At 43.3% G+C, this 26,789-nt stretch overlaps 1 protein-coding gene across 3 annotated transcripts in view; it reads left to right on the top strand.

Annotated features, from left to right (window-relative positions):
* Window positions 1-9,936: 9,936 nt before the first annotated feature.
* The window catches only part of LOC110530945 (choline transporter-like protein 5-A), a 96,000-nt gene continuing 79,147 nt past the window's right edge, over window positions 9,937-26,789 (top strand). For 2 of the 3 annotated variants that reach the window (XM_090182086.1, XM_036985752.2), the window contains exon 1: window positions 9,937-10,146. In XM_090182086.1, coding sequence (XP_090038212.1) covers window positions 10,062-10,146 — 85 coding nt within the window. In that variant the 5' untranslated portion in view covers window positions 9,937-10,061. The remainder of the gene's footprint in view (window positions 10,147-26,789) is intronic. The other variant, XM_036985755.2, reaches the window with a different exon arrangement.

The raw sequence follows: 26,789 nt of genomic DNA, 5'->3' as shown, positions 1-26,789 counted from the left end.
AAATTCACTTTTCTCCGCCCTGGTTGACAGACCTTATAATTGACATTGCCTACCCGCTCAGCGATGTCTTAGGGCCCATGTCATGTAGCCAGGAATTTGCTCTCCTATGTGGAGATCAGCACCAAGACCCTCTCACCCGGGTGAAACTCTCGTGGTTATGCCCCCCGGTTGTATACGCGCTCCTGGGCGTGTTGCGCCTGAGACATGTGCTCCCTCACCACTGGCCACATCGCCGTCATCCTCTCCCTCATCTCCTCCACGTGTTCCACCACGCTGCAAAGGGGGTGGAAGACCTCCTTGGCTAGGTCCAGCAGTCCGCGGGACCGACGGCCATACAGGAGCGCAAAGGGGGAGAACCTGGTGGGCGCTTGGGGTACCTCGTGCACCAGGGTACCCCCAGGGGCCCCAACCAGTAGTCCTCTATGGCGCACTTGACTCCGGGTCAATGGAACGGATTCCCGATCCGCTCCCCGTTTTTCTCCATCCCCAGGTGTTTCCCCAAGCAGGTGGGTGAGGGCAAGCTGCAAGACAGTCCTAGCATACTGGGTGGGTATGAGTAACAAGTCTTTCGTTTCCCCATTGTGCTTTACTACCTGATACAATAAATTATGCTTGATGGCGAAGTGGGGTTAGCGCCACTCACGTACCCCAGGTAACAGTAAGCCATCCACCGCAATCACCTGGCACCTCTGGTTCTGGAGGTTGGGGTCTTCTAACTGGGCCATCCCGAACTGGCCCGTGAGGACTCCCATGTCGGGAGGTCCGTCTGGGGCCTCCACCTCCATAAAGGGGAGCCGAGGTCTTCTTCGAACAATGGCTTGCTTCTCAGAGTGGGGTCGTCTCCCTCCTCCGGGTACGACTCGGGCCTAGTGGACACCTCTCGCGGCAGGGCGTGGTTTGCGCAGGCGACTGTCCTTGTTCCTCTCCTTCCTACCTCGAGTGCGCGCCTCCCCCGGTCCCTCCTCCACAGTGCCTGGAAGAGGGGGCAATCTCTACTGAGGAAAATAGGCACAGGCAGGTTAGGAACAGCCCCCACACACATCTGGCATTCCCCCCTTGGAGTGGTTATCCTCACTGGCACGGTTGCGTCCCTCTTTGTGTCCCTGTGTACACAGGACACTGTCATCTCCTCGTCCCCCGATTCATCGTTCCCCTCTCGTGTGAGCCACTGCGGGTGGGCCAGGGTCACCATGCTGGCAGTGTCCAGCAGAGTGCTGGTGTCAACGCCATCGATTCGTACAGGAACCATCGGAGGGGCCGTCTCGGTGTGCGCAAAACAGGAGGTGACATAACTCACCATCCGGGTTAGCCCAGAGCTGGGGGATGCGGAGGGCATGGCCTCCTCTCGGCCGGGCAGCTCCACGCAAGGTGTCCCGACTCACCGCACTCATAGCACTTCACCCCCCGTGTCCACTCTCCGCCCGGGCCCCTATCAGCAGGTCCTGTGTCTTCTGGTGATTTTCCCTTGCGGTCAGCATTTCCTCCAGGCTCTGGGGGTTCTGCATGCATCTTCCTCTTGTATGGCATGGCCCGAAGATATCGATCCAGGACGACCTTATCGATTATCGGGAGGGACGGTACGTCGGTTAGTAGCCAGCAGCCCTTGGTCAGGAGCACCAGGTTGCTCATTTGAGCATGGGGGGAGAGGGTAGAGACAAAGGCCCAGTCATGGACCAGTTGTGAATGGCGTGCGAGGCGGAATCCATAACGGCTCAGGATCTCACGTTTGAGTCCCTCATAATTTGCGGCCTGGTCGGCTTTCAAGTTGAAGTAGGCCTTCTGGACCTTCCCGGAGAGATAGGGGACTAACAGGCTGGCCCACTTGGGCTTGGGCCATCCTCTCGAAGGTCCATGCCATCTTCCTCCATTAACTTAACCAGGAATTGATTCGGGCCAGACTCCTGAGAGTTCCCAGCCTTCAACTGGGCTACCTCCGCTACCAGTCTGAGGTTTTGTTGGTGCAGCTCCTCCAGTAATTGCTCCTGGAGAGCCTGTTGCTTCCGCTGGCTGAGGATAAACTGAGCCACCAGTTCCTCCATGGCAATCTCCATAGGCTCGAACCCACAGCACACCCAAAGCTTCTGAGATGCCTGCATTCTCCACCATATGTAGTAAACCTTGGGGTGTTGGGTTGAGAGTGCAGAGATTAATACAGAGACGTTCCAGTCAGCAAACACAACTTTACTAGGCAATACAATAAACATGACAATGAAATCATGTAGATTTGGCTTGGTCCTTCTTCCCAGCTTCTGCTCTGTGTCGGTCTCTCTGTTCTCTCCCACAGTGTGCCACAGTGCTCATTTTATGTGGCCTCCACGGCTGGTTGGCACTTTCCCCTAATTACCTCTACTTGGAGCCATGCGTGTTGGGGTGCCCAGCCCTTGTACCCCCAGCAGAGGGAGCCAAGTTCGCGGCATATACCTCCCCTCTATCACCAACCCCCGGGGTAGACCTCCCGGGATACCACACCATGCTCTCACTAACCCTAATGTTTTCTCTTTCTCTCATTCCGGATGCCTGAGGCTTGAAGGACCGCAAATTAGGACACCCTGGCCTTACACCTGGACGTGCCTGGCCCAGTCCCACCTTGCCCCCCTCTACCAGCCTGTTGATACCGCCACTGATTCTTTCTCCCACTCAAGACACTGACCCACTCACCCAGAAACCTGTATTTCATTACTTACCATATGACTTTATGAAAAGTCCATAGGGTCTTGAAGTGTGAGTACTTTCTCTATAGTCATTATAGATATTGGCTGAGCCTGCTGGCCATTAATACTGGTATTGCCCTTTCCTTATTAAAAAAGACTATACTTTCATTTTCAATTAAAACACAATGAAGACATTGTTTAGATTGAATGTGTCACGTTCTGACCTTAGTTCTTTTGTTATGTCTTTGTTTTAGTATGGTCAGGGCGTGAGTTGGGTGGGTTGTCAAAGTTATTTTTTCTATGATTTGGGATTTCTGTGTTTGGCCTGGTATGGTTCTCAATCAGAGGCAGCTGTCAATCGTTGTCCCTGTTTGAGAACTATACTTAGGCAGCCTGTTTTCACCCTTGAGTTGTGGGTGATTATTTTCTGTTTCGTATCTGTACCAGACAGAACTGTTTCGGTTTCATTTCGTTCTCTTGTTGGCTTTGTATTTTAGTGTTCTATTAAAGGCACACACTTAAAGGAAAATTCCACCCATAAACTATATAGGGGCACCCTATTCCTTAACACTGTCCCCTGTATAATGCATTACTTTTGACCAGAGCCCTGGTCAAATGGAAAGATGGCATTTCATAAAGATGTCATGGTAAGTAATTGGGATTGGGGCCAGGCAACCCAGGTGTCAGGCCAGGGTGTATGTACTCAGTCATGATCCAAGAGCCTCACTCAGGCCACACCTGTTTGACCTCGCTGTGATACTGTAGGCCTACTTATGCTACTTTTCAGGGTTAATTCAGGTAGAATTAAAATGTCCTTCGTTTTTTTGTAAGAAAAAACTTTTTTTCAAATCTTATTTCAGTTGAGTAAAATAAATAGATTTGTTCTGGTCACAAAATAATCCAGAAAATTGTGGTAAACAGCGCCACACTCACGCAGAAAACTGAATGTTATATTCTCAGCCAGGCACATATTTTCGAAGAAAACCTATTTTAATTAGATCTCTATTTGAGTAAAATACGTAGTTTTGTTGTGATCACAAGAACATCCTAATAATTCAGAAAGATATTCCCATAGTCAGGCAGACAAATCTGAACGTTATCTCATAAAGTGAGAAAAATTCGATTCCCTGGCTGATACGGTTTATACTTAGAACTACTTAAAATGAATAGGTGATATTCACTGCTATAAACCTGTCTCCAATATAATCGCATCATTTACACAGACCCACCACGGACCTTCATGTGAAAAGGTGCTCCGTGGTCTGTTTTGTCAACGGGCTGAATGTATTCCAAAAACTTGCAGTAACCAGATGATCCCAATAATGTAGGTAGCCTGGTAAACGATGCCTCTTCTGGTATGTTCTATTGAGAACTGTGTGGGACTCGTTATTTTACTTATTAAGTGAAAGACGTAATTAACTGCAAATATTTTAGCATTACTAGACTACACAGAACTATTGCGGATCCACTGTAAAATGAGACGTGTCCCAGTCCAACATGCCTAGCTCGACCCACTGGGGCGTGGCTTACAGAGAGCTCTCTGAAATAAGCGCTCGTTTCGTCGTATTCCACCGGATAGAGTTAGCTCATCACCTGTGAATCTCGTATTTAGAAGCTCATCACCGGTGAATATTCTATTTAGAAATACAAAAAAATGACCCCCCCCCCCTTTTTTTTTTGATAAAAAAAAACAAGTGTAGCCTACCCTTCCCTTAATTAATTAAGGCTGGTTTAGCAGCATGCATAGGTGCTTATTTTTAACCGGACCATTAGCCTAATAATGGGGGGTTAAATGGTCTACTGAGAGTGTTTGAAATTAATTAGGAGATTTTTGCCCTTATGCTTTTTCATTATTCACAATTCACATACTTCCATTCGCTTGTTTGAGTTGGCAATCCATCCGTATTTTCAAAGACGACTAACAAAGACCGACTTAACCGACTACCAAAGAAGCGAGCTCCTCCAAACTATTCAATCCTCCTGTTGTGCCATATCAACCGCAGATTTTTTTAGAATCTGCCTCGCACATAGGCAACGATACAATTGACCGGAGCCTAGCAGTTTATATAGATGAGCAATGTTAGACCTATATGTAAAGACATTTAGGCCTATATGTGCACACAGTGCCATGGAACGAGATAATCGATTAATGATACACTATATATCTAAAACTATGTAGACACCCCTTCAAATTAGTGGATTCCACTATTTCAGCTATACCCATTGCTGACAGTTGTATAAAATCGAGGACACAGCCATGACATCTCCACAAACAAATATTGGCAGTAGAATGACCTTACTGAAGAGATCAGTGACTTTCAACTTGGCACAGTTATAGGATGCCACCTTTCCAACATGTCAGTTCGTCAAATTTCTTCCCTTGCTAGTACTGCCAAGATCAACTGTAAGTGCTGTTATTGTGAAGTGGAAATGTCCAGGAGCAATAACGGCTCAGCCACGAAGTGGTAGGCCACACAAGCTCACAGAACGGAACCACCGAGTGCTGAAGCATGTAGCACATGGAAATCGTCTGTCCTTGGTTGCAAGACTCACGACCGAGTTCCAAACTGCCCCTGGAAGCAACATCAGCACATTAACTGTTCACTGGGAGCTTCATGAAATGGGTTTCCACAAGCTTGGTTTGGGCTAGGCCCCTTAGTCCCAGTGAAGGGAAATGTTAACAATACAGCATACAATGACATTCTAGACGATTCTGTGCTTCCAACTTTGTTGCAACAGTTTTGGGAAGGCCCTTTCCTGTTTCCGCATGACAATACTCCTATGCACAAAGTGTGGTCCATACAGAAATGGTTTGTGGACATCGGTGTGCAAGAACTTGACTGGTCCGCACAGAGCCCTGACCTCAACCCCATCGAACACCTTTGGGATGAATTGGAACACCGACTGGGAGCCAGGCCTACTCGTCCAACATCAGTGCCCGACCTCACTAATGCTCTTGTGGCTGAATGGAAGCAAACCCCTGCAGAAAATCTTCCCAGACGAGTGGAGGCTGTTAAACCAGCAAAGGGGGGAGCAACTCCATATTAATGCCCAGGATTTTGGAATGAGATGAGTGACGAGCAGGTGTCCACAAACTTTTGGTCATGTAGTGTATCATGCTTCTGACCCGATCCTATTTAGAAATATTGATGTTGGTTTAAAAACCTTGATTGATTTAATTTGATTAAAAACCAAACTTATTAGAAATATTCGCCATCCATGAGTTTATGGTGAGAACGTAGGCTACATGGCTCGAATGCAAACAATTTCGTCTGCTATTTCTATAGAAGTGCAAATATGACCTGTAAGAGGGTTTCATTGTGTTCATAAAACATTAGCCTACATTTCCGAGCAGTTATAATGGTGAGTATTGGATTTCTTTATATTGGATCTTTATCCAGCTCCTGTGAAAATTTTTGATAAAACCCCGACAGTCTAAATGGCCTTGTCTGTATTTACGAAGTTGCCTCGTCTGTACTATACTCCAACAGGGAGCAATTATGGTGCCTGTAACTGTATATAGACAGCCTATTTAAAGTTATTATTTCATTTTTCTTCGAATTTTATAGAATTTGATATAGAATCATACACTGTCTTTTATACTGAATTGTATCTTGCTTATTGACTATGTTTGGCATGTCCATGTCCAGACTGCAATTTACGGTATGCCTAGCCACCATATCAGTGCAAATGCTATAGCCTATATACAATTACAACAATATGGACTGGAAACACGTTCAACATATTTTGCAAATGGCAGGCTATTTACCGAAATAGGCTATAGAGAGCAATACTAATGACTTATTTTTGTAGGCACTAACTCAGCCATGTTTCGTTGAACAAAGCCTATGGAAAAATAGAGTTTTTGTAGGGTTAAACACCAAAAATAAGGTCTGTGACAAACACAGGATTAGGAGATCTTATACATTTTTTTTCAATTAGATTATCTTCATCAGCTGATGTCATTTTTTGAGATTGTGGAAGGATGTATCATTTAAAAAGCCTAACGCACATGAAGGCTTCATAATTCATAAAGGTAATGTTAACAGACTGATATTATCTCATGGAACAAAACATATCAAATCAAATTGTATTTGTCACATGCGCTGAATACAACAGATGTAGAGCTTACTGTGAAATGTTTACTTAATTGTAAAGCCAACAATGCAGTTCATGAAATAGAGTTAAAATATTTTCTAAACAAACTAAAGTAATTTTTTAAATCAAAAGTAACACAATAAGATTACATAACAATAATGAGGCTATGTACAGGGGGTACCGGTACCGAGTCAATTTGTGGGCGTACAGTTTAGTCAAGGTAATTTGTACATGTAGGTAGAGGTAAAGTGACTATGCATAGATAATAAACAGCGAGTAGCAGCACTGTAAAAACAAAGGGGCGGCCATTTGATTAATTGTTCAGCAGTCTTATGGTTTGGTAGTAGAAGCTGTTAAGGAGCCTTTTGGACCTAGACTTGGCACGGTACTTGAAACTCTCGACCCGCTCCACTACAGCCCCGGTGATGTAACCGGGGGCCTGTTCGGCTGTAGTCCATGATCATCTCGTCTTGCTCACATTGAGGGAGAGGTTGTTGTCCTGGCACCACACTGCCAGGTCTCTGACCTCCTCCCTATAGGCTGTCTCATCGCTGTCAGTGATCAGGCCTTCCACTGTTGTGTCGTCAGCAAACTTAATGATGGTGTTAGAGTCGTGCTTGGCCACGCAGTCGTGGATGAACAAGGAGTACAGGAGGGGATTAAGCACGCACCCCTGAGGTGCCCAGATGTTGAGGATCAGAGTGGCAGATGTGTTGTTGCCTACCCTTACCACCTGGGGGTGGCCCGTCATGAAGTCCAGGATCCAGTTGCAGAAGGAGGTGTTTAGTCACAGGGACCTTAGCTTATTGATGAGCTTTGTGGGCTCTATGGTGTTGAACGCTGAGCTGTAGTCAATGAACAACATTCTCACATAGGTGTTCCATGGTGGGAAAGGGTAGTGTGGAGTGCGATTGAGATTGCATCATCTGTGGATCTGTTGGGGCGGTATGCAAATTTGAGTGGGTCTAGGGTTTCCGGGATGATAGTGTTCATGTGAGCCATGACCAGCCTTTCAAAGCACCTCATGGCTACCGATGTGAGTGCTACAGGACAGTAGTCATTTAGGCAGTTTACCTTCGCATTCTTGGGCACAGGGACTGTGGTGGTCTGCTTGAAACATGTAGGTATTACAGATTTGGCCAGGGAGAGGTTGAAAATGTCAGTGAAGACACTTGCCAGTTGGTCTGCACATGCTCTGCGTACATGCCCCAGTAATCCTTCAGGCCCCGCGTCCTTGTGAATTTTGACCTGTTTAAATGTCTTGCTCACATCGCCTACGAAAGCGTGATCAAACAGTCATCCGGAACAGCTGGTGCTCTCATGCATGCTTCAGTGTTGCTTGCAAAACGTCTCTGTACTTGCTTCTTGTCTCCCAGCGTCTGTCCTTGCACTCACAAACATTTACAGATGGACTATTGAGAGCATCCTGTTGGGATGTACAGTGCCTTGCGAAAGTATTCGGCCCCCTTGAACTTTGCAACCTTTTGCCACATTTCAGGCTTCAAACATAAAGATATAAAACTGTATTTTTTTGTGAAGAATCAACAACAAGTGGGACACAATCATGAAGTGGAACGACATTTATTGGATATTTCAAACTTTTTTAACAAATCAAAAACTGAAAAATTGGGCGTGCAAAATTATTCAGCCCCTTTACTTTCAGTGCAGCAAACTCTCTCCAGAAGTTCAGTGAGGATCTCTGAATGATCCAATGTTGACCTAAATGACTAATGATGGTAAATACAATCCACCTGTGTGTAAACAAGTCTCCGTATAAATGCACCTGCACTGTGATAGTCTCAGAGGTCTGTCAAAAGCGCAGAGAGCATCATGAAGAACAAGGAACACACCAGGCAGGTCCGAGATACTGTTGTGAAGATCCCAAGGAGCACTGTGCAAGCGATAATATTGAAATGGAAGGAGTATCAGACCACTGCAAATCTACCAAGACCTGGCCGTCCCTCTAAACTTTCAGCTCATACAAGGAGAAGACTGATCAGAGATGCAGCCAAGAGGCCCATGATCACTCTGGATGAACTGCAGAGATCTACAGCTGAGGTGGGAGACTCTGTCCAAAGGACAACAATCAGTCGTATATTGCACAAATCTGGCCTTTATGGAAGAGTGGCAAGAAGAAAGCCATTTCTTAAAGATATCCATAAAAGGTGTTGTTTAAAGTTTGCCACAAGCCACCTGGGAGACACACCAAACATGTGGAAGAAGGTGCTCTGGTCAGATGAAACCAAAATTGAACTTTTTGGCAACAATGCAAAACGTTATGTTTGAAGCCTGAAATGTGGCAAAAGGTCGCAAAGTTCAAGGGGGCCGAATACTTTCGCAAGGCACTGCATCACCGCCTGGTACAGCAACTGCACCGCAACCGTAGGGATCTCCAGAGGGTGATGCGGTCTGCTCAAAGCATCACAGGGTGCTTACCTGCCCTCCAGGACACCTACAGCCCCCGATGTCACAGGAAGGCAACAATATCATCAAGAACAACAACCACCCGGGCCCTGCTATCATCCAGAAGGCAAGGTCTGTACAGGTGCATCAAAGCTGGGACCAAGAGACTGAAAACAGCCATCAAACTGTTAAATAGCCATGGTACCCTATATACATAGACTTGAAATCACTGGCCACTTTAAAAAACGGAACACTAGTCACTTTAATAATGTTTACATATTTTGCATTACTGTATTCTATCCTATTCTACTGTTTATATGCCACTCTGACTTTGCTCGTCAAATATTTATATATTCTTAATTCCATTCCTTTAATTTAGATGTTTGTGTATTGTGTCTATTGTTGTGATATTGTTAGATATTACTTGTTAGATATTACGGCACTGTTGGAGCTAAAAACACAAGCATTCCGCTACACCCGCAATAACATCTGCTAAACACATGTATGTGACAAAAATATATATATTTGATTTTGATTTGAAACTAAATTCTAGTGTGGTATCCATTTAAAAAAATGTATTTCACAGAATGTAATTTCCTACAATATTAATATCAGTCTGTCACACAACAACAACAGTATCCCATACACCCATCTCAATAACCCAAGAAAAAAATACGCAAGTAAAAAGTACAGCAGACACATTTTTATCATAACAGTAGCCTATTGGGCACACAAAGGCACATGCCTCCACTAAGGTGCGCAATTCACATACATCCCCTCTCTTGATGACGCTCCGTGCTATAAACAGTGCTGACGCTGAGCTGCGTCCTTGCATCTCTAGGGAAACGCTGGGAGAGAGGAGGAATCCTATAAACTTGGAGCCAAATACGCGACTGTTCATTCACATCCATGCCATCGAACCTCTACACATTAGACAATTCCATCGTTCAAAGTGAAATGGCAAGAAAATCGGACGTCCCTTCCCCTTATTACGGTGAGTAGCCTAGCCTAATTTAAGTCAAGTGTTTCACAGTGATGGGGTCTGTTATTGAATATTATTGCGCATGTAGCATGGGTCAGAAATTGGACCATCAGCCTACCTACCGGCACATTATATTTAGGATATAGGGCATAAGGTGAAATTGAGTTCTCAAAATATTGTCAAAGCAACAGGGAAAGGGATTTTAAGTCGTATTTTTGTCTCAGGTTCCTTATGGTGTTATTTTGACCACTCATTATTGAGCATGTTCTTGTGCCTCCATGAGCGCAAGTAACATTCATATGAAACCCTACCCTATTACATAGAAATACATTGATTAGGAAATGTTTGTCTCTGTCATTAATAATGCTAAAGCTATAACATAACAACAGCCCTGCGTGAAATCCTCAACTTGGCATCAACTGGCTTGGCTATTTTGGTATGCTTTTCGATTCGAAGCCCGGAGGTTAACCAATGTTACGACCGCTCGCCTGAATATCGTCGGGGATGCAACTTTGTTGTTAGTAAGGGCATCATGTGCTGCTCGCGCACAGGGCACATCTCGGCGCCGAAGATATGGAGGATGGCAACTGTAGGGTTTCCACTAGACAACACAGCCACAAAGTCAACTCGCGTTTTAGGGTTAGGCACAAGGTTAGCAGTGTGGTTAGGGTTAAGTTTAAAATAAATAGTAGAAAATGGCGGGGTTAAACCATAATTATTACTTTGTGGCTGTGCTAACTAGTGACTATCCAACTGTAGGCTACTGCAGCCTCATCTGACGGTGAACTATAACCGAACTCCCAGAATTTAACACTATTCATCATTCTTTAGGCTACTTTTATAGGCTATAGTCTATATTTGAGTTTATAACTAGACGACTCACATCCTTGCATTTTTGGCCTTTGCTCACTGAAACTTGAGCACAAAACACAAACAATCTATACTCAGGCAAGTGTGCAGAGCATTTGAAGATGATGAAAGAAAGGTTTTCGTTTATATTCCACACTTAAATGACCCTATCAAATTTCTGAAGCTTTTCACAAACACCATTCTTAGGTAACTTATGGTTTTCAAGGTCATTAAGCTGCTATTGTAGCCTATATTGTCAACCTGGATTCAGAGATAAGTGTAACATAGTAAACGAAAGTTCAGGACACTCAAATTAGTATGATATGTTACATATGGTATGTTATGTATTAATTTGTGGGTGTCCATCATGCATTTCTTGTGATATGTTATGAATTACAATTCATATAATAAGTTACAAATTAGGAAAAGGAAAGGAAAGGCAAAGGGGATACCTCACCGGCCAGTTTATTAGATACACCACCCGGTTCACGAAAGTGGATTGCTCCTACATCGAGACATTCAGTTACCATTCAAAAGAACGTTAGAAGAATTGTCAAAATGAGTGACTTAAGCGACTTTGAGCGTGGAATGATCATCGGTGCCAGGCACGCTGGATCCGAAGTATCTCAGAAACGGCCGCCCGCCTGGGCCTTTCACGCAAGACAGTGTCTAGGGTTTCCCAAGAATGGTGCGACAAAAAAACCCATCCAGTCAGCGGCAGTTCTGTGGGCGAAAACAGCTTGTTGATGAGAGAGGTTGTAGGAGAATGGCAAGAATCATGCTAACAGGCGGGCCACAAACAGACAAATAACGGCGCAGTACAACAGTTGGGTGCAGAACAACATCTCGGAATGCACAACTCGTTGATCCTTGTCACGTATAGGTTATTGCAGCAGACGACCACACCAGGCTTTACTCCTATCAGTTAAAAACAAGAAAAAGCGGCTCCAGTGGGCACCCAATCACCAACAATGGACAATTGAGGAGGGAAAAAATATTGCCTGGTCCAACGAATCCCGGTTCCTGTTGCGTAAGCAGTGTGAGGCCATGGCCCCATCCTGCCTGGTGACAACGGTGCAGGCTGGTGGCCAATCTGCAGGAACTGTGTAATGCCATTGCATTAGCATGGACCAACGTCCCTGTGGAATATTTCCAACTTGTAGAATCCATGTCCAAAGAATTCAGGCTGTTCTGCAGGCAAAGGGGGGTCTGACCCGGTACTAGATGGGTGTACCTAATAAACTGGCTGGCGAGTGTATGTTACGAATTCCTATTTGTTGTGGCTAACATTAGCTAACGCTAGCTAGGTGGCTAGCATTAGCTAGGTTAGGGTTAAAATTAAGGTTAGGTTTAGGAGCTAGGTTATATTAAGTGTAGGGTTAGGGGAAGGGTTAGCAAACATGCTAAGTGCACTGAACAAAAATATGATGTGTTGGGCCCATGTTTCATGAGCTGAAATAAAAGATCCCAGACATTTTCCATACACACAAAAGGCTCTCAAGAATGTCTCTAGAATTTTGTGCACAAATTTATGTAGATCCCTGTTAGTGAGCATTTCTCATTTGTCGCGGTAATCCATCCACCTGACAGGTGTGGCATATCAAGAAGCTGATTAAACAGCATGGTCATTACACAGGTGCACCTCGTGCTGGGACAATAAAAGGTCACTCAAAAATGTGCACTTTTGTCACACAACACAATGCCACAGATGTCTCAAGTTTTGAGGGGCCGCGCTATTGACATGCTGACTGCAGGAATGTCCAGCAGAGCTGTTGTCAGATAATTGAATGTTAATTTCTCTACCATACCATGGCAGTACGTCCAATCGGCATCACAACCGCAGACCACATGAAACCATGCCAGCTCAGGACTTTCATGTCCGTCATCTTCACCTGAGTGATTGTCAGAAACTAGCTATCCGGACAGTTTATGAAACAACCAAATAAATTCTGCACAAACTGTCATCTGCGTGCTCATCATCCTCACCAGGGTCTTGACTTGACTGCAGTTCTGCATCGTAACCGAAATCCGTATGCAAATACTCACCTTCAATGTGCTCTTCACAAAAGAATCCCTGTTTCAACTGAACTGTTCTGATGGCGTCATAGGCGAGCGGTTTGCTGATGTCAACTTGTGAACAGAATGCCCCATGGTGGCGGTGGGGTTATGGTATGGGCAGGCATAAGCTACAAACAATGAACACAATTGCATTTTATCGATGGCAATTTGAATGCACAGTTATACCGTGACGAGATCCTGAGGCCCATTGTCGTGCCATTCATCTGCCGCCATCACCTCGTGTTTCAGCATGATATTGCACAACCCCATGTCGCAAGGGTCTATTCACAATTCCTGCAAGCTGAAAAGCTGTCCCAGTTCTTCTGGCCTGCATACTCACCAGACATGTCACCCATTGAGCATGTTTGGGATGCTCTGGATCAACGTGTACGACAGAGTCTTCTATTTCCCGCCAATATCGAGCAACTTCACAATGTCCATTGAAGAGTAGTGGAACAACATTCTACAGGCTACAATCACCAGCCAGATCAAATCTATGCGAAGGAGATGTCACACTGCATGAAGCCAATGGTGGTCACATCGGACAATTAATGGTTTTCTGATCCATGCCCTTACCTTTTTTTAAGGTATGTGTGACCAACAGATGCATATCTGTATTCCCAGTCTTGTGAAATCCATAGATCAAATCACATTTTATTGGTCGCATACAAATATTTAGCAGATGCTATTGCAGGTGTAGTGAAATGCTTGTAAATTAGGGCCTAATGAATTTATTTAAATTGAATGATTTAAGAAATATGAACTATAACTTAGTCAAATCTTTACATTTTGTATGTTGCGTTTTATATTTGTTTTCAGTGTAGATACAATGTAGCTAAACAGTAATAAGTAGTAACACGCAACCTTTGGGTTGTTGGACATTTGCATTATATGCCTACCCATCCATCCCGATCAACCACCCCGACCAACAATCCACCTTTAGTTTTTGCTTTAAATAACCTTCTGTCTTATGTAACCATACCAAACGTAACTTATCATACTAATTTTAGCATCATGGATTTTCATTTACTATGTTACGCCTAGTCTATGAGACCAGGCTGATATTGTTGCTGTGTTGTTCATAATTGTCATTGCCTTTTTCTCTGAGACATAGCTTCAGGATATTTCTCTCTGCACTGCGGAATACCTTGCTCTCTGTGACAAAGTAGATTGGTACTGGAGTGCCAGCTGGATACAGGAACGTGCACTGTTTTGGAATGCAATATGATTGTGCTCAGTGAAGAGAATCTGACATCTGTCAACTATTGTCAGGTATGCATGTGTGTAGTCTGCCATTTGAATGAGAGGGTTGGATGTGCACCAGACCAGTATAAACCAGTATTATGTTCACTGGCCTGAATGCCTTATTCCTAAGCAGAGTGGAGAAAGGATTTTCTCTCACTTGAACAATCCATTGTTGGAGGCATTGAAGCAGTGCTGGTATGGGATGTGTGAATGAGTACTGGGATGTACGATGCTATTCAAATTAGTGAATAATGGGCCTTAAGTCATTTTCACACATTTACATGGAGTGTTAAGCACTGCTACTCTTACTGAGTCAAAGTCAAGCTGTTCGCTGACAGTGATTTCGGCAGTTTTCCATTTCCAAAACATGGCTCTTGCCCTTTAAGTTTTAGCTAACCTTGCCTGAGACCTGAATCCTCCCAGTGTCAAAGCTTTAGTTCAGCGAGCTAACACAGTCTCAAATTGCACAGATACCAGGGTTTAGTATCTGGTTGGTTACACTAAAACTCCCAAGGACAGACATCACTGGCTTGTGTCTCACTTCCTACGTGGCTACAGTGTAGGGCCAGAGGCAGAGAGTGGGCCAGTGTGCCTTTGTAGTTGGAGAAGTTTCTTTCCTCTGTACTAAGGCTTATGAATAATGAAGGTTCCCCGTGTTGTCTCTGCTGTGTCCTTCTGATCCAGAGATGTGGTTCTAATCTGTTGGTTACCTCCCTCGAGCTGCCTGGGAACGGTGTTTGTGTGTGTGTCTACACAGTTTGACAGTCCTCCGAATGGGTGCTGCTGTATACGGTAGCTGTGTGGCTCCTTATGATTTTTAAAGGGGCCCATTTCCTCTGAACATATTTTTGCTGTATGCTTTTGCTTCCCCGTGAACGTCTCGCTTCAATCTTCTTACAGTTTTTCTCTAACATAATGTTTCTCTAACTTTTTTTCTTCTATTTGCTGATTAGCAGCAGTGGTGGAAAAAGTACTAAATTGTCATACTTGAGTAAAAGTAACGATACCTTAAGTAAAAGTCACCCAGTAAAATACTACTTGTGTAAAAGTCTAAAAGTATTTGGTTTTAAAAATAGTTAACTATCAAAAGAAAAATGTAATTGCTTGAATTTACTTAAGTAGTAAAAGTATGAATAATTTTAAATTCCTTATATTAAGCAAACCAGACAGCACAACTTTCTATTGACGGATAGCCAGGGGCACACTCAAACACTCAGACATAATTTACAAACAAAGCATTTGTGTTTAGTGAGCCTGCCTGATCAGATGCAGTAGGGATGACCAGGGATGTTCTGTTGATAAGTGTGTGAATTGGACCATTTTCCTGTAAAATGTAACCAGTACTTTTGGGTGTCAGGGAAAATGTATGGATTAAAAGTGCATTCTTTTCTTTCGGGAATGTAGTGAAGTAAAAGTAAAAGTTGCCAAAAGTATAAATAGTAAAGTACACATACCCCCCCAAAAATGCTTAACTAGTACTTTGAAGTATTTTTACTTAAGTACTTTACACCACTGATTGGCAGTGTGAAATGAAGATAACTATGACCCATGAGAAATGTTCTGAACAGAAACATTTGTTTAAAAATAAAGGCTCAATTCCATTAAGATGCAAGAGAAGATATACTAAATACATTAAAAACCAACTAAAAGGCCAAACAAATTCATACAAATATACACTTTTGCAGACCATATCAACTGCCTGAGTACTGTGTTATAGTAGCTGTAATATGACTGCTGTTTGTGTGCAGGCTTTGCATCATTCCAGAAGTGTTTTTTAAAGACAACCTCGAACATTAAACTCAAAAGCTGTGAGGCACAGATTCTGTTTCCCTATGGGCTATCAGCCAGCGTACCAGGAAAAGCTGTTCAAATTCAGTGTCCTGCAGCTAGCCATGGTCCCAGATCTGTTTGTGCCATCCTGTCAACTCCTATGGTCCTTATCATGGCAAACAGTGCCAAAAAGATCTGGGACCAGGCTATGTTGAGGCTTGGGAAGCCTCTGCTCTGAACACTCTTGGTTATTCATGTATGGCACAGCAAGGTTGTGTTCACTCCCCTCCTAAATCATTTTGGATGATTTTGCCACAAGTAACATGACTCAAGTAAGGTCAGATATGTGTATTTGGATGTGGGGCAATATTGTGCTTGTAAACTTTTCATTAAACACATATTTTAGGTGAGGATAGAGCAGGGGTGTCAATTTGGTTAAGTCCGGCCCACGGGTGGTTTGAGTAAAACATTATTATGATTAGATTTTTTCTTTGGGTGGGAGAAACAAACTCAATATACTTTAAAATGACTAAAACCAAATTAAAACTGTATTGAAACTATAATGGACCTAGTTTCTTCACTGTTTCTAGCTCGCTAATAATCACCAAAGTGGAAGCTAGACAGTCAGGGAGCATAGAAAATTCCGCAAACTATTTTTGAGCAAATTTTGACGGCCAGGTAATGTAACAAATTTTCAGTGCGGCCCTCCGGACCTCGTTAAAAACTGAATGAGCCCCCCGGGCCAAAATGAGTTTGACACCCCTGGGCTAGAGCATAAAATTCTTGAATTATTTAGTGTTACAAATTTAGGAGTTGAGATTGAAATTTTAATGTGGTGACATCAATAATAGATTTTCTGTTCCACACCTTTTTGAAACGTCTGTGGAGTAAAGGATGATCCATCGCTACCATATAACCTCAAATAGGTGGAAGTCATCTTGAGAAAATGTGTCAACACACGGGAATGGGAAATGGTTCATGGAATATAAACCGGACCCAAACCGCTTGTCCTTGTGACTATAACTGTACAATATACATTGGTTTGTTTGCATTGTCGATTGGTGCCCTCTTTTCTTTTACAACTGTCAGGTGACAGTTGTCGGTTGTCGTTACCTCACAAGGTAAAGACAAATAAATGTGTATCTGTCGGGAATGAAGCTCTATGCGATTATAGCAGACAATACCAAGACAACAGACCTCTGACTGAAGTATGTTATTGACTGTGTGGTAATGAATCGATCAGGGCATATCAGTAGGACGTGTAGACTATTCAGTAATTGGTTGTACTAATAGGATTTTTATCATCAGATTGATAAAGAGCTGCAAGCTGTTACTCCCTGTGAAAACCGAGATAAAATCTGTACCGTTCATCCTCACTCTCTAAACCAAGGGGATTTACCGAGCCCCCAGGTAAAAGCTGTCTCACTCCCAAAAACTTCCTAAAACCTAAAAAGTGCTTTGTCAGCATCGTTTAAGTCTCTTGCTCCACTCTTGTCAGCTCCACTCCTAATAGTGTCTCATGTCTTCAGACACAAGTCTCAGTAGTCCGGTACCAGTCTGTTTGTGCCTCAGCCAACTTGTTGGGGCTTTGCCACGCATGGTTGGCTTTGTCAATGGGAAGGCAATGATGTGGCTACAGACAGTCAGACACCCAGGCTATTCAGACATACTGAGAGAGCAGAGCAGGAAGAGTATGATGCTTTGCACAGGAAGGGAGTGAGTGGTGGTGTAGGTCGGATATGTGTATTTGGATGTGGGGCAGCAAGGGATCATCTTTGGAACATCATTTTTAGTACAGGAGGTGGGAAAGGATTCGGAGGTATGGTTTGTGAAGAAGGGTTGTGTGTTAAGGGTTTGGGCTGTATGTGTGCGTGTGTGTGTGTGTGTGTGTGTGTGAGTGAGACACCGTCTCCCAGATTATGTGACTGCCGGAGGAGGCAGCAGGACAGGACGGGCAGGATTATCTCTGGGTGACAGACCGGGAAAGCAGCCCGTTCACTGTGTTTGAGGACAGATAAGGCCAGCAAATAAACATCAGCACACACGTACACACACACACACACACACGCGCACACACACGCGCGCACACACACACACACACACACACACACGCACGCACGCACGCACGCACGCACGCACGCACGCACGCACGCACGCACGCACACACACACGCACACAGTATGGACAACACCAAACCAATAGCCTCCAAACAATTCTGGTCCCTAAATACATTACCACTATTCATCAAAATGGATGTGAGCTGTTGCTGAAGCAATTTGCTTTATTGCTATTTTTCCCATTACACTGTATACTTGACTTGTCTCTCTGAGAGGTGTAATTTGGAGGCCCTCACTGAGGATGCTCTCTGTTGTCAGGGTTTGTCTCCTACTGTCTCTGTCCCCTCTGGGCTCATTGACATGGTCACCAGGGACGGGACTGTATCTGGGAGTTAGAAATGACTCAGCTCATCTACACAGGGAATATGCATGAACTGAATAGCTACAGTAACTCTATAATATGCAATGTCCATGCAAAATTACATAGAAAATGGTAGTGTCCTCAAATGACTATTCCTCTACTCTATTTTGGAAAACATAGTGCTCTATATGGGGAAAAGGGTGTCATTTGACACAAATCAGTAGAGTGTAAGACTGAACTTTCCCATGGTTCACATCTTCTCTTTAAAGGTCCTCAACAACAGTCTTTAATTTATAGCTGAATTTTTGTGTTTGCTTTGTAGTTGGATGCTTTTGTCGTTCTGGACTGGACCGCTGTGACTGCTTCATCATCTTGTGTACATGCTGGAAGACTCCCTGTAGGATTGACTCAGAGTAAACAACAATCTGTTTCAAACAACAGTCTGTTTGATAAACTTCCCTTTGGAGAGTAACTAGGAGGTACTTTATCTTACTGCGAGGTAAACACAAGTGCATCGGATGGGAAAGGCACAGCTGAGAAGGTTGAAACTTGGGTTAGCTTTGTGTAGACTAGACTAGGGAATGAGCTGGTCTTTTTTGAGTGTTTGTCTAATTTTGTGAGACTTGGTGCTTGAGGAGAACTTGGTGCTTGTGGGAGTGACAGTTGACGTATATACCATGCTGTCTATCTTCCGTGGTGTATGTTTGTGCATACTGTAAATGCACACACGCGTTCCCTCAAATCTCTTTATCTTCTGATGTCAAATGAGTTAATATGATGAGAAATGAAGGTCATCCTCATAGACTTGCACTGCCGCGAGCAACATTTTCCACTGTATAAGCCCCAGACACCCACCATGTATATTCTTCCAAATACTCTCCCAGACAGACCATCTTATCTTTGTCCTTGGCTACTGTAAGAATCTAAGAAATTCCAAATCAGTTATGTCAGGGAGTGGGCTCCAGATTCTCCCCCTGCTGTGAGGATCTTTGAAATGACAATTCCCACTGGCGTTCAGATACTAATTGGGAGTGTCAAGCTCAGCGTTGACTCCATTAACACTCTGCACACGCCATTAGCTGTCTTGTTTGCTGGATTTCACAGGGATTCTGGACAGATTTAGCGAGGTGGATTAAAGGTCTGTGTGTGTAGGCAAACCCAGGAAGGAGATGATCTCCCTTTCATATGGTTTTATTGAGAGAATGAACTATATTTGTTTGTCTATAGTTGAGTCCTTTTTTTGGTGTTTCAAGTTTCAAGTTGTATTAGTCGTGGATGTGGTTTGGAGGAATGTGTGGTTGTTTGAGTGGAGTGGAGATAGGACATGTTGACTGATGCTGGTGTTTGCATGTCTCTGTGTAATTGAGTGAAATGAATTTGGATCGTAAAAGAGGGAACTTTTTTGTTAGTGTGTGAGTGCAGTTATTAGTAACGTGTGTGCGTGTGGGCATCCGTGCATGTGGGTGGGTGCATCTGTAAGTGTGTGCGTGTGTGTCTGTGCAGTTCTTAGTAATCGTGCGCGTTTGCTTGGCCTGTGAAGAAGCTAATGCGCAAGCTAATCAACAGTGAAAGTGTTTTACCGAGTGGAAAATTGAGATTCACACAAGAGGACGGGACTCTGGATGGGATGCCACAGTGAGTTGACAAGAACACATAGCCGACCGTCAGCCACGCAGGTCGCTCTCTTGCAGACACTGTCATCTGTTGCTAAGCAGCTGGTCACCATAATACTTTCAGTAGGGATATGTTTACAGCACCAGCTGTTGATTATACACACCTCTGTGATGGCTGTGTCCTGACTGAATCTGGTTCTGTTTCTTTTTTTTGCCTGAAGTCTCTCATAGTTATTTGAGTAAAAGGACTTATTTCACTGTGACGGACAAGTTGTAACTAAACTCAATGAGGAAGTGAGCAACGTTATTGCAGTGCTATTATGCTGCAGAGTGACAGGGGAGACAGCGAGAGGGGAAAGTCAAAGTAGGGAAACTTTATTTTCCACAGGAAAATGTTCGGCTACAGTTGGACATGACTGTGACGGTTAACTCCAGAGAGAAGCCATCACAAAGTCAAGAGGAGGAGACAGTGGGCATATGGGAGCTGGCTGGGGAGGGGGATCTCCCCAGGGGTGGATCAGAGGAAGCAGGCGGAGCATGGAGGATACCCAGGAACGAGGCACCCCAGGGGGGCAGGCTGTCCTGGGCTGCTGGGCCTTACTGAGCTGACTGCCGGAGCTCCTTGGCAGACTTACCAGGACTCCACCAACCCCCCTGCACTTGAATTGTGTCAGGGAAGGGTGTGTGTGTGTGTGTGTGTGTGTGTGTGTGTGTGTGTGTGTGAGTGCACGGGAATGTCTACGCGTTTGCATACTGTACTGTGGCTGTGATTTGAATTTCAGATTTCTGTTATGTAATAGGTGTTGTGGAGCAGAAGAGAGAGTAGCTGTCAGTTTCAGGGGTGAGTCACAGTCTGTGCTAAAATGAACAGCACTGTATATTGTTAATATTCTAGGTGACCTTAAGTGTTGACTGTGGAGTCGACAGAAACTGCAGAGAGATATATTTGGTTATATTACCAGATGTAGTTCTCCAGTGTCCTACTGGATTCACGGCTCTAAAGGTCAGGGCTGTTTGGGAATGGACCGTGTCAGAGAAGGTGCAATACTCTATACTGCTTTGTGGTTCCGGTCGATATGGGTGATGCCAGAGCCATATATGTAAATATGTCTAAATGCACTATATATATATATACAAAAGTATGTGGACACCCCTTCAAATTAGTGGATTCTGTTTGGAAGCAATGTCAGCACAGGAGCTGTTCGTCAGGGGACTTCATGAAATGGGTTTCCATGACAGAGCAGCCGTACACAAGCCTAACATCACCATGCACAATGCCAAGTGTCGGCTGGAGTTGTGTAGAGGTCACCGCCATTGTGTCCACATACCTTTGGTCATGTAGTGTATATGGCTCTGGATGTTGTTATCCAACTACTTTTTGGAAGAAAAAAGCTAATTTTATAACCTCACCCAGTATGCATCTCACTCCTAATGCAAATACCCTTGGTGGTGCAGAACTGATACACATTTACACAGAGAGAAATTGGGATTTTCACTACTGATTGAGGATGGTGTTTTGTATTCTAGTAATATTCTAACCTGTTTTTAATGCATGCTAATAATGAGAATGGAATGGAATGAGTGTACTGGAGGCTCTGAGTAGGGTCATCAAATGACAGACACATTCTGTGCAATAAGAAATAGCTTTTATTTTCACGTAATCCATAGCAGTTCAATTAGAGATACTATTTGCACCAAATTAGTTTCTGGAATTGCATCATCGTCTCGTTGTTGCTATGTGTGACTCTGCATCTTCAAGTGAGTGTGTGTGCGTGCACATGTGTGTGTGCACATGTGTGTGTGCCATGTATTACAAATTGAGTGCACCTCTAAGTCTTTATACTAACTACTGAGTGCATTAATTCCCACTTGGGAATGCGTAGTAATATATAGGTAGATGGGTTTGTTGTTTAGCAACAAAAACTATGCGTGTGCAACTATGGCAAAATAGACAGGGTTGGCTTAGATTGTTGACTACATGTAAACTATATTTGGTCTCCAAATGTTTATTAAATATATAGAGACATTTGCACAATGAGCACTTGTTGTCTCTCAAATACACTACATGACCTAAAGTATGTGGACACCTACTCATTCCAAAATCATTGGCATTGATATGGAGTTGGTCCCCCCTTTTGCTGCTATAACAGCCTCCACTCTTCTGGGAAGGCTTTTCACTAGATGTTGGAACTAGAGGTCGACCGATTTATCGGAATGGCCGATTAATTAGGGCCTATTTCAAGGTTTCAGAACAATCGGAAATCTGTATTTTTGGATACCGATTTGGCCTATTTAAATTTTAAAAAATCACCTTTATTTAATATTTATTTAACTAGGCAAGTCAGTTAAGAACACATTCTTATTTTCAATGATGGCCTAGGAACGGTGGGTTAACTGCCTCGTTCAGGGGCAGAATGACAGATTTTTACCTTGTCAGCTCGGGAGATTCAATCTTGCAGCCTTACAGTTAACTAGTCCAACGCTCTAACCACCTGCCTCTCATAGCACTCCACGAGGAGCCTGCCTGTTACGCGAATGCAGTAAGCCAAGGTAAGTTTATTAATGCTAGCTAGAAACTTATCTTATAAAAAACAATCAATCAATCATAATCACTAGTTAACTACACATGGTTGATGATATTACTAGTTTATCTAGCGTGTCCTGCGTTGCATATAATGGATGCGGTGCGTATCGTTGCTCCAATGTGTACATAGGCATTAATGTTTATGGTTTTCTTAAAATCAATACACAGAAGTATATATTTTTAAACCTAAATATTTAGCTAAAAGAAATCCAGGTTAGCAGGCAATATTAACCAGGTGAAATTGTGTCACTTCTCTTGCGTTCATTGCACGCAGAGTCAGTGTATATGCAACAGTTTGGGCCGCCTAATTTGCCAGAATGTTACGTAATTATGACATAACATTGAAGGTTGTGTAATGTAACAGGAATATTTAGAGTTATGGATGCCACCCGTCAGATAAAATACGGAACGGTTCCATATTTCACTGAAAGAATAAACGTCTTGTTTTCGAGATGATAGTTTCCGGATTCGACCATATTAATGACCTAAGGCTCGCATTTCTGTGTGTTATCATGTTATAACTAGAGGTCGACCGATTAGGATTTTTCAACGCCGATACCGATTATTGGAGGACCAAAAAATCCGATACCGATTAATCGGACTATTTTATTATTTATTTATTTGTAATAATGACAATTACAACAATACTGAATGAACACTTATTTAAAATTAATATAATACATCAATAAAATCAATTTAGCCTCAAGTAAATAATGAAACATGTTCAATTTGGTTTAAATAATGCAAAAACAAAGTTTTGGGGAAGAAAGTAAAAGTGCAATATGTGCTATGTAAGAAAGCTAACGTTTCAGTTCCTTACTCAGAACATGAGAACATATGAAAGCTGGTGGTTCCTTTTAACACGAGACTTCAATATTCCCAGGTAAGAAGTTTTAAGTTGTAGTTATTATAGGAATTATAGGACTATTTCCCTTCATACCATTTGTATTTCATTAACCTTTGACTATTGGATGTTCTTATAGGCACTTTAGTATTGCCAGTGTAACAGTATAGCTTCCGTCCCTCTCCTCGCTCCTCCCTGGGCTCGAACCAGCAACACAACAACAACAGCCACCATCGAAGCAGCGTTACCCATTTTTATTTTTTATTTTTTTATTTTACCTTTATTTAACCAGGCAAGTCAGTTAAGAACAAATTCTTATTTTCAATGACGGCCTGGGAACAGTGGGTTAACTGCCTGTTCAGGGGCAGAACGACAGATTTGTACCTTGTCAGCTCGGGGGTTTGAACTCACAACCTTCCGGTTACTAGTCCAACGCTCTAACCACTAGGCTACCCTGCCGCCCCATGCAGAGCAAGGGTAACAACTATTAGAAGGCTCAGAGCGAGTGATGTTTGAAACGCTATTAGCGCACACTAACTAGCTAGCCATTTTACTTCGGTTACACCTGCCTTATCTCGGGTGTTGATAGGTGTCACGTTCTGACCTTAGTTCCTTTGTTTTGTCTTTGTTTTAGTATGGTCAGGGCGTGAGTTGGGGTGGGCAGTCTATGTGCGTTTTCTATGATTTAGTATTTCTGTGTTTGGCCTGGTATGGTTCTCAATCAGAGGCAGGTGTCGTTAGTTGTCTCTGATTGAGAATCATACTTAGGTAGCTTTTTCCCACCTGTGTTTCGTGGGTGATTATTTTCTGTTATGTGTATGTCACCTTTCAGAACTGTTTAGTTTCTCCTTTGTTATTTTGTTTAGTGTTCTCGGTTTAATAAATATATGATGAACACTTACCACGCTGCGCTTTGGTCCTCACCTCATTCCAACGATGATCGTTACAATAGGCTTGAAGTCATAAACAGCGCAATGCTTGATGCACAACGAAGAGCTGCTGGCAAAACGCACGAAAGTGCTGTTTGAGTGAATGTTTACGCGCCTGCTTCTGCCTACCACCGCTCAGTCAGATACTTAGATACTTATATGCTTGTATGCTCAGTCAGATTATATGCAACGCAGGACACTCTAGATAATATCTCGTAATATCATCAACCATGTGTATATAACTAGTGATTATGATTGATTGTTTTTTATAAGATAAGTTTAATGCTAGCTAGCAACTTACCTTGGCTTACTGCATTCGCGTAACAGGCAGTCTCCTTGTGAAGTGCAATGAGAGAGAGGCAGGTCGTTATTGCGTTGGACTAGTTAACTGTAAGATTGCAAGATTGGATCCTCCGAGCTGACAATGTGAAAATCTGTCGTTCTGCCCCTGAACAAGGCAGCTAACCCACCGTTCCTAGGCCATCATTGAAAATAAGAATGTGTTCTTAACTGACTTGCCTAGTTAAATAAAGGTATAAAAAAAATAATAATAATCGGCAAATCGGCGCCCAAAAATACCGATTTCCGATTGTTAAGAAAACTTGAAATCGGCCCTAATTAATCAGCCATTCCGATTAATCGGTCAACCTCTAGTTGTTTATGACTGTTTATGGCTGTTTATGACTTCAAGCCTATCAACTCCCGAGATTAGGCTCATGTAACCGATGTGAAATGGCTAGCTAGTTAGCGGGGTGTGCGCTAATAACGTTTCAAACGTCACTCACTCACTCACTTGGAGTGGTTGTTCCCCATGCTCTGCAAGGGCCACGGCTTTTGTGAAGTGATGGGTAACGCTGCTTCGAGGGTGGCTGTTGTCGTTGTGTTCCTGATTCGAGCCCAGGTAGGAGCGAGGAGAGGGACGGAAGCTATACTGTTACACTGGCAATTCTGAAGTGCCTATAAGAGCATCCAATAGTCAAAGGTTAATGAAATACAAATGGTATAGAGAGAAATAGTCCTATAATTCCTATAATAACTACATCCTAAAATGTATTACCTGGGAATATTGAAGACTCATGTTAAAAGGAACCACCAGCTTTCATATGTTCTCATGTTCTGAGCAACAAACTTAAACGTTAGCTTTCTTACATAGCACATATTGCACTTTTACATTCTTCCCCAAGACTTTGTTTTTACATTATTTAAACCAAATTGAACATGTTTCATTATTTACTTGAGGCTAAATTGATTTTATTGATGTATTATATTAATTTAAAATAAGTGTTCATTCAGTATTGTTGTAATTGTCATTATTACAAATAAAAAATTAAAAAATCGTCCGATTAATCGGTGTCTGATTTTTTTTGGTCCTCCAATAATCGGTATCGGCGTTGAAAAATCATAATCGGTCGACCTCTAGTTGGAACATTGCTGCGGGGACTTGCTTCCATTCAGCCACAAGAGCATTAGGGAGGTCTGGCACTGATGTTGGATGATTAAGTCTGGCTCACAGTCGGCATTCCAATTCATCCCAAAGGTGTTAGATGGGGCTGAGGTCAGAGCTCTGTGCAGGCCAGTCAAGCTCTTCACATCGATCTCGACAAACCATTTCTGTATGGACCTCGCTTTGTGCACGGGGGCATTGTCATGCTGAAACAGGAAAGGGCCATCGTCTAGAATGTAATTGTATGCTGTAGCATTAAGATTTCCCTTCACTGGAACTAAGGAGCCTAGCCCGAACCATGAAAAACAACCATTATTCCTCCTCCACCAAACTTTACAGTTGGTAGTAAGCATTCAGGCAGGTAGCGTTCTCCTGGCATCCGCCAAACCCAGACTTGTCCATTGGACTGCCAGATGGTGAAGCGTGAGTCATCAGCGTTTCCACTGCTCCAGTTCTTGTGCTGACGTTGCTTCCAGAGGCAGTTTGGAACTCGGTACTGAGTGATGCAACCAAGGACAGGAGATTTTTACGTGCTACACGCTTCAGCACTCGGCGGCCCGTTCTGTGAGCTTTTGTGGCCTACCACTTCGCGGCTGAGACGCTTCCACTTCACAATAACAGCATTTACAGTTGACTGGGTCAGCTCTAGCACGGCAGAATTTTTACAAACTGACTTGTTGGAAAGGTGGCATCCTATGACACTGCCACGTTGAAAGTCACTGAGCTCTTCAGTAAAGCCATTCTACTGCCAATGTTTGTCTATAGAGATTGCATGGCTGTGTGCTCGATTTTATACACCTGTCAGAAATGGTTAAGGCTGAAATAGTGGATTAGGTTAATTTGAAGGGGTGTCCACATACTTTTGTATATATAGTGTACATCATTACAGTTGTTGGTAAAC

Source organism: Oncorhynchus mykiss, chromosome 8 (genome assembly GCF_057628025.1).
Source record: "Oncorhynchus mykiss isolate SJ-2025 chromosome 8, ASM5762802v1, whole genome shotgun sequence".
Classification (NCBI taxonomy): domain Eukaryota; kingdom Metazoa; phylum Chordata; class Actinopteri; order Salmoniformes; family Salmonidae; genus Oncorhynchus; species Oncorhynchus mykiss.
The sequence above is the reverse complement of the archived record's forward strand: the minus strand, read 5'-3'. Positions and strand labels throughout refer to the sequence as shown.